Here is an 11968-nt window from a genome sequence, read left to right as displayed (position 1 = left end):
CCATCCTTTTGATTATTAACTATAGAAATATAACAATATGAAAGTATAAAAATATCACTGAAGAAAATAAGTAAGGCAAACAGATAAAGATAAAGATAAAGATAAAGATAAAGATAAAGATGATAAAGAAAAGCTAAGAGTAGGTAGCAGAGAGGAAAGATGTCACCACCAATGGATCCAGCAAGAGACTAGGTCCTTGCAATTTAGATGTCTGTTAGCCAAAGTGGTGGTTGCAGTCTTGATCCATCTGGGGTCAAGGAAGCCCCACACAACATAAAGTTCGGGGGTTAATATACACTCAGTTTCAGGTGGGAACACCCAGGTACCTCCCTAGGGGGGAGTTTTACAGTGTTTGATGCAACACTGTGAATCACGTGTGGTCCTCTGGTGGAAGGCCCCAGAAATGAGTCTGGGGTCTTTTGATGGTTTACGATATGACAACTGCCCTCTCAAGCCAGCATAGCTGAGCCAGTTATGCCTTATCAGTACCTTCAGGCCTGCATGTGAATGTCCTGATACATACCTGGGGAGGGGGAGTTTTACGTCTTTGCCTGTGTAAGGAGGATGTTGGCATGATAAAAAACATTATCCTGTCTTGAGGGATCCGCCTCTTATTGGCCTTTTCCCTTATCTGGCACAAGAAACAGCTTCTTGCTAAACAAAGATCAGTTTGTTGTGGTGATCTTCCAATGATGGATGTGCACCCCCACTGCACATGGGCTGTTCTTATGCAAGTCAGAGGTTTCACCCCAGGCACTCAAAAACCATCCTCCTTCCCTTCATTTGCAGGCTGCAAATCTGGTCTCAGCAAAGCACCTGCTGCTTTTGCCAGTGCCCAATTTTTTGAGTCATTAACCTGTAATATTTCAGTCTCTCACATATGCACATTTTTCATTCCATATAGACATTTTTTTCAAAAAAAATGTAATATTCATTAAAATCCCAAAGTCCTGGGATGTTAGCTACATTGTGTTGTGATAGCAAGAGACAGGGAGTTACAGCAGTTTCATTATAATGGACAGTGAATGATAAAATGAATGTTTTAGAAAATAAAAAGATTTTAATCAATGTATTCTGCTATGACTTTTCTCTCCAAGGAATACTTTATAAACTGAAGTTATGCCTTAAGGAAAGTGTCTAAGGAAAATCTATATTCTGTCTGGTTTCTGACGGTCTGGAAGGTTCAGACTGCAAGTAAAACCTTGGCATGAAAAACAATTTACTGTTCGTGTTGTACATTTTTGTGGCTTTAAGATTCCAACTAACTGAAAAGTTTTGATTTGGATTTAGTAATCTTTGGAATCAGTCATTCATAAAATAAATTGTTTAATATTTTGTCCTCATACTATACCATTTCTTGGGTTTTGGTCACAGATATTGACATGAGTGTTTGTCTTCTTGTGCACAGATAGATGTCTCAGTCAAACAAAATGGATGTCTAAGCCTGTTAACCTTAGGACGCAGATTACTAAATATGGAACATGTAAAATAAGTATGAAATATGCAATCATTAGCAATGCATTAAACTCTTGGCAGATTAGAGTTACAGGGTGCCTGTTCTTGGGACAAGGACACTCATCAAAACAAGCTGATGTATATTAAGAATGAAATTCAGAGCAAATAAATGGCATGGATAAAAAAATGCAGTAAATTAGTTGTCCAACAGGACAATAATCAATGAGGAAGGGAGAAGAAATGACCCTGTGATATATCTTGTTCAAGGATTCAAGAAAGCAGAGAACAGCTTAAACTGATAATTCTTGTTTCCATATTATACTAATAGTCCAATAAAAGCCGAAAGATTCAGAATGAGTTAGGCAGGCAGATCGCATGTGGGACAAGGACCAACGTGCAGAGATGGCATAATTTAAAGTGTGGTTGAAAACAGTTTGTGTCACCAATGGGGGAAGTGACACAGTAATTCTAACTTTCAGTCAGCGAGAAAGGTGTATGACCTCTAATAGTGATACTAGAAGGAATTACTTAAATATACTGAAAAAAGGAAGTGAGAAGAGACAATCAGAACTCTCTTTTCTTTCGCTTGGCAGGACTGACAATGACAATGGTTTATGAAAAATTCGGTTGTATTTCTTAGGTGCTATTGTATTTGGGGGGATTTTCAGAGCCAAAACTTCAGAAATAAGGGTTAAGTTGTTTGGAGCGCAGGTATAATATCTTTACTCAAAAAAAGTAATAAGGTTCAAATAACTGTCCAGCATGCAGGACAAACCCACCAATTCTCTATAGCATACAGAAGCATTACATGGTCCCCAGGCCATAGGCTTGATCACATCAGATGTTCCACAGAAGGAGAATCACCTGCCTAGGAGACCATCTGGAAACCTATGCTGTTGATCCATTGAAATGGAGAAAATATCTGTGTTTCCCATGTCTTCAACAGTCACAGAATCGGAAATGTGCAATCTGTTTCAAGCAAATGTTTGTATAAACTAACTCTTATCAGCTCTCTTAGAAATTGAGTGAAATCACAACATCCTGTGCCTTCCCCACTACTTCAATACAATGTTGACTTCACAGACTACCACAGGAAGCCCAAGTCAATATAAGTGGCACTATCTGTACATGGTTGTTTCAGAGTTGTCCAAACTTCTGAGCTGCACACTGAAATTTTTATATGACTAAGGAACAAGAGAATACCTTGGAAAGCATAATGGAAAGCACCACCAAGAACAGTTTCACAGAAAGCACGTGGCAAAACAGGTTCCTGCAAGTTCCATGACTCCACTGTGGTGTGGTAATAGAGTGGGAGTTCACATCAGTTCCCTTGCAAGCTGGAGTGTCCACCACATTTTCTGCCTGCTCACTTCCTCACGTCTATGGGAATTTAGAAAATCTGTGCTCCCTAGCCAAACACAATCTGTGCTACTGGCTCATCATGTGCAGTATTCCCAGCCTGACAACAGCACCTGAGCTGCATGATAAGTTTTAAAGCAATCCAATTTACATGGGATCTGAATAAGTACCTAGTTGAATATCTAGCTGTCTGTTTTATCATTTATCAATGGCAGAATCAAAACCATTCAACTTGAATGTTTTCACCCCAAAGACAGAACATTGGTTTCCATTTTTCAGGCAGAGAGGTGGGGCAGTATTAGACTAATTGCTTTGCTCAAGGTCACCCATGATGTCTATGGATGTATGTGATTAACTAGGGCAATGGATCCTTGGTCCCCTGATTCAAAAAAATATTTGTCACGGAGTTAGCTTTCTGTATTCTGTACATCAGAAGATTGAAACTCCTATTTCTAAATATCAGATATTATATCTGACTCTTGATCAGAGGTTAACCAGTGAGTCAACAGCAACAACAAAAATTGCATACAATTTTACTTGCTGAAAATTATTTTTCCTTTGCATACAAATGGGTCTGGAGCCTTTTTTGTTCTTCACATGCATTTGATGTCCCAAAAAAGACATAAAGGGCCAGATTCTGCAGTCGAAACTTACAAGTAATCATGTCTTATTATGTGTGAAATAGAAAGTCTCAAAGAACTATATAACACAGTTTAACTGTGTTTAAATACATAACACAGTAGAACTTTTACCCAAGTTTATTCTTAAGATGTGTGGAAGAAACTTCTGTACTTATCATTTCATTATCCTTTTCTACCTACAGATACAGCTATAAAGGTACAGGCAGCCAAGGACAAAGCAAGACAAGCCAACAGTACTGCAAATGACATCCTGGCCCAAATTAAAGACCTCAATCAGAATCTTCTGGGCTTGAAAAACAACTACAGTAAACTTACAGATGATGTGGCCAAAACGAATGCTGTTGTGAAGGATCCTATCAAGAACAGTAAGATCTTTTTGGGTTGTTTGGTGGTTGATTTTTTCAGTTTGTGGTTTTCATTTCATATCTCAAAATGAAACAGAGACACTCCAGAATTGCACTTATATAGCATTCTACAGTATGCTGGGATAAAAGGAATCTCTATCACTTCTATTTTCTGGACTTCTTATATATGAAAAGGGAAAAACTCTAACAATTCTGTGATTCTGTGAAAATAATTTTAAATCTTAATGCTAGTAGTTGAAAGAAAAGCTCATGTCAGCACGATGAAAATGTAATGGATAGATTTGTTCCACTGACTACTTTTTAAAGTATTTAGGAGGTGAATAATCAAAGATTCTAACTAGCAATTCACCACCTGATTCAAGCAAAATAGCCCACACTGTACCTGTCTTCAGTCAATCAGATAATCAGTCCTTGGAGAAATGCATGACTTCTTTCTTATACTTTACTATTTTTGGTAGAACACTGAAGATGCTTAAGAAGAACGAAAGAAAAGAGATTCTGGGAATGGGCTTTTGTCTGCTTTTTTTTTTCCCCACCATGGTTTCTGTTATCAAATGTGACAATTGCTTTATCCTTTTCACTTTGGTTATTACGGATAACAGATTAATTCTAAATTACAACACATTTTATGGTAGATTGTTAGACCCTATCCTACAGAATATATAATCAGGGCTGACCACAAAACCAGAGTGTCTTTAGAAAGTTACAGAAGGACTGACTAATTTCTTAGCTACCCTGGGCTCCCAGCTTGTTGTCAGCTTGATGAAGCTGGGCACCTAAAAACATACAATTTAGGAGGTTTTCATTCTCACTCTATGGACAAATATCCTCTTCCAATTGATGCTGTACAATCTCCTGGTTGTCCCCAGTCACCATTATTTTGTTTGCATTGAATAGTGGTCTTAACACTTGCAAACTGTTTCATGTCAGATAAAGCTTAACTGGAAGATGTTCTCCAGAAGTACACTTCTACCACTCTTCAATAGTTAATGGATACTCAGATGACAGAATGAGATTAAAGTAATGTAGAGTAAACCATTCCAGATGTATAAACTGAATATGTTGGCACTCATGACTACTTGCTGAAGTAGACATAGCCTCTCTTCTATGTCAAAATTCAGGCCATGAATTCTCATTTTGTAGATGTGCAAAGTATAAATGGTAAAAAGGTTTTATAGACTCATCTTGTTCCTTATTTTACTTTATATGTCTGTTTAGATCTTCAAAATGTTCTCTTACATTATCTTCTGTTTTTTCTCTTTTCTTTGTCTCCATATCTTGCCTGCAGAAATCTGTACGTACGTTTTTCTTACTTGCAGTTTTTAGCGTGCATTTTCCAGTAAACGATGATTCACTGCTTATCACCAAAGCTTCTGCATGGTGCTCTATGTTTCACATTCATTGAAATAGCTAAATAGTCACTTTTTGAAAACTTGGAGATAAAGTGACTTACTTGGCAGCTAGTTTACCTTACGTGAAACCTTAAGAAGCATCTTGAACGTTTGGTATGAGTGTTTGGGTGACGATCCAAAAACTAGATATGCAATAATTTCTGCTTTATCTAAGCATTATTTTTATTGCTATTACTATTATTTTAATGTAATATACATTCTTTTGGTAAATGTGTGTTTGTCCCTTTCAATGTCATCCACAAAAGCCCACACCCTCATTCTAGCCAAGTGTTGTCATACTTAGATCTGCTGATGAATTGTCAAAAAGAAGGCATTATTTACTAGCTTTGTGTTGAGAGGCAAAAAAGTAATTTGAAGCTTAAAGAAAAAAGAGGCAAAAAGTATCCATGTAAAATTATTAAGTGCACCTGAAATTAGAATATCTGTAGTTTACTGCCACTGTCTTTAAATCTGCTTTCAGTACACATACAGTCTTAAGCTTGTGACCAGAATAAAGCTTTTTCTATTTGTGCCCATTATAATTAGTTCAAGAATTAATTTCAAATTAATTTTAACACTCAGAAATTACTAATGGAAACTAACCAGTTTTTATTTATTTTTCTTCAAAATTGGAGTTTAAAAAAAAGAGGAAAGCAAATATTTCATTCATAAATGTATTTCGCTACAGGAAATGTTTTCCATTAGTTTCATCCTGACCTGAAGCATAGTTACATCTTCAAAATCCTGCTTTAACCCATGTTTTTGCTACTTTTGCTGTTTTAACTTGATTCTAAATATTCTGAAATTATCTTATTCTGTTCAAGTAGCTTCCTGGTCTGTATGTACCTCATAGTAGCATATACTATCACCTGAGCATTGTGTATGCAGAATTTTCTTGGATTTTATTTTTGCAATGTCTAATTAGTCTCTGCCACTGTTCTCTAAAACTCTGCCTTGTTCTTTTATGAAGTTGCTGATGCAGATTCCAGTATTAAAACCCTAGAAAAGGAAGCAGATCGCCTGTTAGATAAAATCAAGCCAATCAAAGAACTTCAGGATAACTTAGGGAAAAACATTTCTCAGATAAAAGAGCTGATAAACCAAGCTCGGAAGCAAGCCAATTCGGTAAGCCCTCTTTCTCAAAAAAATGACCTTTTGAGTATTGATGGGATTTTATTTTCCACTTTTTTATTTCTTTTCCACAGTGTAAACCCTTCCTAATTCTAAACAGAGTAAAGAGATAAAATAATGGAGTATAATTTCTCAGATAAAAAGAGAATATTCTAATGATTTTCATTCTGTGTCTTGTTTCTTCATTTCAACACTGCACTTGTTAAATTTATAACATCTGTAGGAATGTATCTGAAAAGATTATTTAAGTATTGTAGATGATAGTACAACAGAAAGGTCACAACATAATTGGTTTTTTGTGAAAACAAAAATGTATTTTTTTGTTTCAGCAATGATATTAAGCCCCAGATTTCATTTCATAGAACTTATATTACTCAAGAATGACACCAACTCAAATTCATTGAAATTGCCAAGTATATTTGTTTTTCCCATATTTTTGGTTTTTCTTTGTCCATTAGCAGCGTTGAGGACTCAAAATGGACTCTTGTCCATTTAGGGAGTTTGGAGTCCACCTCCCTGACTAGGTAATGCTATCAACTTGAGGATCAGCTGGTTAATAGTGAGGTTATTCAGCTTGTGACCAAAATAACAAAGGAAAAAAAAAATCTTGAAGATAGTACTTAAGAAATCTTCCTCAAAAATGGTTGAAAAATAGTGGAAAGAAGCAATCTACAGAATACTAGGACACTGTGAAGGAAGTGCATTCCATATACTTGATGAAATTTGCACAGAATAGAAAGACAGGGTACAGTAATGATATGTTTTACTAAAGGCTTTGAAGTAATTAACTGCTCAGCATTTCTGTGATAGGGAAATTGTGAATTTGGTCCTATAATGGATCTCCTTTTTACCAAAGTTTGCCCTAAGCATAAGGTGATACTATTATGTACATTTCCTCTAATGCATAAACATGTCTAGCTGGGATTGAAATACCATTGTACTGTCATTATATCTGTGCTGGCATTATGAAAGCAAACCGTAAACTGTTTTTATCTGTGCTCAGACCCTGAGGAAACTAGTACATGTATCCAAACGCATATGTCACTCAGCTGTGAAAATAAAATTTAGTTATGAATGCCAACTCCATTATAGACTATGTAAAAGCAGTGATAGACACAACTGTTGGTTAAAAATAATTGTGAAAAAGTGTCTTAAATTGGCATAATCAAAGATATTACAAGAGAAAAATAGATCATTCTGACTACCCAATAGCAATATACTGTGATTCCTTTAGGAATGCTGTTTATTTTCCTGGCTGTATATTCCACTTACAGATTGACTGTACTGCTAGAATTCCACTGCTGCTTGCATTAGACCAGTATATCTTCTAGCTGTTTTTAGTCTATGCAGTTTGCTCTTTCAAATCTGAATGCCAGAAAAGGCTTTTATTTCCTTTTAATAAACAATTCCAGAAAGAAAATTCCATTTCTACCTCCTCTGCATACCCAAGCAACTCCTTGGTACATGTAACAAAAAAATGTGAGGAAAAAAAAGTATATTTTTATAATTAGTTGGAAGCATCTATAGTTAATTCTGGAATAATAACCAGTGAACTGAATTCTTTCTGCTATGCTTTTTTTTTGAAGATCAAAGTGTCTGTGTCCTCTGGAGGCAATTGTATTCGCACATACAGACCAGAAATAAAGAAGGGAACATACAACACCGTCACTGTCAATGTGAAGACTGTAGTTGCTGACAATCTGCTTTTTTACCTTGGAAGTGCCAAGTTTGTGAGTCTGTCTCCTGCTTTTCATGTCAGAGTTGCTCGATCAGATCAGACTACTGACAAATATAGAGGATGAGAAAGGCTTTTTTTTTCTCACAGAGGCTTCAAGGCAGTAGTAGAGGGTCTAAGATAATCTAGACATATACTGTCTTTGGTATTAATATAGAAACTTCTAATAATATTACCAGCAAATTTTTAACATATATCTTTAACGAAATATGAAATAGCAGGCTCGTACATGAACTACATTAGAGCTTTAAAATTCTTGGTGTAACTAGAGTAATTTGGGAGTTGGTTGTGTGTTTTCCTTTGGGAATGAAGTAGCTAATCACATTGCATCTGTCAAAGCTTCTATTTATTGTCATTTTAAGTCAAGAATACAATTTCAAGCATAGCAATGGTGACTGATTCAGTTTCCCATGAGGCCTATAGGAGGTAAACTTCTAGAATAACCAAAAATAATTCAGCAAATGGAAAAAGTATTCTATTACCAACATTTTAAACTATGTATTTTATTTACCTAATACAAAATGAAAAGGTTAGATGTCATCATGTATCCCAAAATCTTTCTGCCATCCAGGGGATATTTCAACAATGTTTTTCTGAGTTAAATCCCTCTCTCAAGGGCTAAAATATTAACATTTATATAAGTCTGGCAGTCATTTACTCATTTCTCTCATCACTGAGATAAATAATTTGCCATGTTTGGCTTAAGATTCCTTGTTTGAACCAATAAAAGCAGGAAAAAGAGAGTCATTTTAGATCACTGTGAGAATTAATGTTCATACTCTAGTGTCTATATGTGAGTTTCTCATGCCTCATTAGACCTTCTGAAATGTGAAGGTTTCTGGAAAACTTCCTTAATTAAAGTATGAGATTGCTTTTCTTATTTTACATGTAGACCGACTTCTTGGCCATAGAGATGCGCAAAGGCAAGGTGAGCTTCCTATGGGATGTAGGATCTGGAGTTGGACGAGTTGAGTATCCAGATTTGACGATTGATGATGGGTTTTGGTACCGGATTGAAGCCTCCAGGTAAGTATATATTTCATTTCCAAGATTTTAGAAAAAATGGCTAATATGAGAAATTCTAGTCTGGTTTAATGAAAGCTTTTGAACCTACATCCATTAGTACCAAAAGCATATACACTACAATTACTTTTGAAATGTGAATTGTTCTGTGTCAAGAATTCATTTTAATCATATAGTTCCCCTCTAGCATCAACAATCTATGACTGATTATATTCCCTTCCGTTTACCTGTCACTCTGTCGATTCTCTTCTTCGACTAGCTTCCTTTTAAAATCGGTTACAGGTTTTGGCACTCAAATGGATAACTACTATGCTTTTCTCCTTGAGTTTTAAAGAGGAGCATCTTTTCTGAATTTCTGGTCTTGAGACAGTACTGCAAATGAGTGGTCTGTCATACAGCAGTATCTTGATTCTCAACTCAAAATGCTGTTTCCATAGGCAAAATGTCTCATCAAACTGGAGATATTTAAAACAGATACAGTTTATTAAAATTAAAGGAGGAAATATTCTGGAAAGTTAAAATACATTTTGTAATTTGAGATCCATTGTTTAATGCTTTTGAGCTTTAGAAATATAGATACATAAATATTCAAATTCCAAATTTGTTAGCTGAAGCTTATATTTTCCACTCAAATACCAAACACATGACATATGGTGTAGTAATTACAGTATAAGGATTGCATAACTTTATAGCCTTTATCTTAAACAGATCTTACTAATTTAGATAACATCATCTGTATTGCAATTTGATAGAAAGCTGAGTAATTTCTCCTGCATCATTACAGTTAATTTCACAGAGTACTAAACATAGCACAGACAATATAGTCAGAAAATGAGAGAATGAAGGAGAAAGAAAACAAAGCACTCTAATTTTGATTACATGCATAGCTCTCAGAGGAAAATGGCATCCAGTTTAAATAATTTAGTGAAATCACAGAAATCAGGCATTCAGAGCAGAGAATTAAATAAAATTATGGCACCATCTCCAGAAGCTGGCTTTAATGAAACCTTATTGCTAGGAAAATACAAACTGGGGTACAATACGAATTGTTGAAATCTTCACCAGTTCATATTATGCATACTAAAGCAGCTTCATGACACAGTAATGCCAGGCTTTCATTTACAAGAAAGCTGCTTCAGCAGAATATGGAGCCAGGACATGGTATAAAATTCACGCATCCTACAAAAGCCCATTACCTATTAGCTGGTTGTTCCAGATATATAGGGTGTGCTTGCCATTAGTTTGAATAAAGTGCTGGATCAGCTATTTAGAACGATTACAGCTGCACAAATCAAGAGTACATAGCAGTGTTTGGGAGAATTACATTGCAGAGGTATTAGTTGGATTTGTGGGATTAAGATGATGAGCTTGGAACTAATTTTGCATTCTTAAGGCAGACTTCAAAAAATGTACCCTACAGAAGAGTCTTCAACTTTGTATATTTTAGTCCATTTGATAGCTTTTCTCTAACTTCCTTCATAAGCTGTTGAAAAGTTTTACTCATTTCCTTCCCTCACACATTTTCTCTTAATTTCTGCTCTGTTCCAGCCACAGACTTTTTCAGCCTGACATAACCACCTGAACAGCCGGAGCAGGGCATGTGTTTAGAATGTGGAGATAAGATGAAATTTTGGCCTTGCTGAATTTTGCCATAGTTTTCAGTGGTGGCATGCATTAGCAATAATAATGATATGGTGTTAAACCCACCATAGGTTGATAGGAGTTCTTAATCAAGGATCCCAAAGGGACTAAAACAAAAAAGAGATGTGGTGGCACAGAAGTTGGGAAATTCTTAAGGTCACTCAGCATTCTGAATGAAATCTAAATATGAAAAATCTGACTGTTGAGTAATGTTCAGAAGTGTTCAGTTGATGCCTGCACCAAAATTTCCAGTTATTTAAGGTTAAATTGATAATAACTGCATCTGTTTTCCAGGGACACTTTTAATTTTCATCACCTTTTTGTTTAAAGTACACTGATCCTTTGCATTTTATTGTATATGCAGAGGTTAGAAAGGAAGTATTTTGAATTCTTTTTAATGGAATTGAAGTAAAACCTATTTATTCCTATAGGAATTTCTAAAGGAATTCCGTATACTTTGATGTACAGGAGTTTAACAAATGTCACTTACAGAGTTACTTACCTGCTTACAGAAGCAAATCTAATTGGCATCAAGAACTGCAATCAATCAAAGTTTCAATTAACAAAGGAAAATCTGGCATAACAGTATGTGACAAAATGATTTAAAGGAGATTTACAACATGCAGATAATGTCAATTTTGTGAGACAGTCAAATGGATGAGAGAATATTTTTGAGACTCACTAGATCAGTAAAGCAATGTCACTTCACTTCAGCAGGCCTCAATTAGGAGCAGAACCTGATTAGTTGTGATTTTAATCAACTGTGATTTAAGTATTACCATTGTTTTGATTGTTAATGACAGAGTTTAAGCAGTGCCCTTCCTTTGAGGACAAAGGATGCTTGAATCACAAGTTCACTTTAGACACATACAGTGTAGCTCAGCAAGAATTCAGTCTTAAAGTACTGTAGCCATGTTTTTCAGTGAAGTTTTTCTGTGCTTTCAAGGGGTCAAGGAGCAGAGGTTTCTACATGTGTTTTGTAATCTAATGCTGATTACTTGCAAAAGTCATCTAATTTACCTCGTGCATCTCCTAAAGAGCAAACACTGCATGTATGATATTACATAAATTTTTCATGGAATCATAGAGTATGCTGAGCTGGAAGGGACCCGCAAGGATCATGAAGTCACCCCAAGAATCACTCTATGTGCCTGAGAGCGTTGTCCAAATGGTTCTTGAACTCAGACAGGCTTGGTTCTGTGACCACCTCTGTGGAGAACCTGTTCC

At 35.8% G+C, this 11968-nt stretch overlaps 1 protein-coding gene across 5 annotated transcripts in view; it reads left to right on the top strand.

Annotated features, from left to right (window-relative positions):
- The window catches only part of LAMA2 (laminin subunit alpha 2), a 363498-nt gene that overhangs the window by 308655 nt on the left and 42875 nt on the right, over positions 1 to 11968 (top strand). For 3 of the 5 annotated variants that reach the window (XM_027691382.1, XM_027691393.1, XM_027691372.1), the window contains 4 exons: positions 3638 to 3820; positions 6182 to 6336; positions 7929 to 8072; positions 8970 to 9103. In XM_027691382.1, the coding sequence (XP_027547183.1) occupies positions 3638 to 3820; positions 6182 to 6336; positions 7929 to 8072; positions 8970 to 9103 (616 nt within the window). Of the gene's footprint in view, positions 1 to 3637; positions 3821 to 5108; positions 5115 to 6181; positions 6337 to 7928; positions 8073 to 8969; positions 9104 to 11968 lie in introns of all 5 variants that reach the window. The other 2 variants (XM_027691351.1, XM_027691361.1) reach the window with 1 other exon arrangement.

This window comes from Neopelma chrysocephalum, unplaced genomic scaffold (genome assembly GCF_003984885.1).
Source record: "Neopelma chrysocephalum unplaced genomic scaffold, ASM398488v2 Primary Assembly neopelma1_23, whole genome shotgun sequence".
In the NCBI taxonomy this organism is placed as follows: domain Eukaryota; kingdom Metazoa; phylum Chordata; class Aves; order Passeriformes; family Pipridae; genus Neopelma; species Neopelma chrysocephalum.
This window is presented reverse-complemented; position numbering and strand designations above follow the sequence as displayed.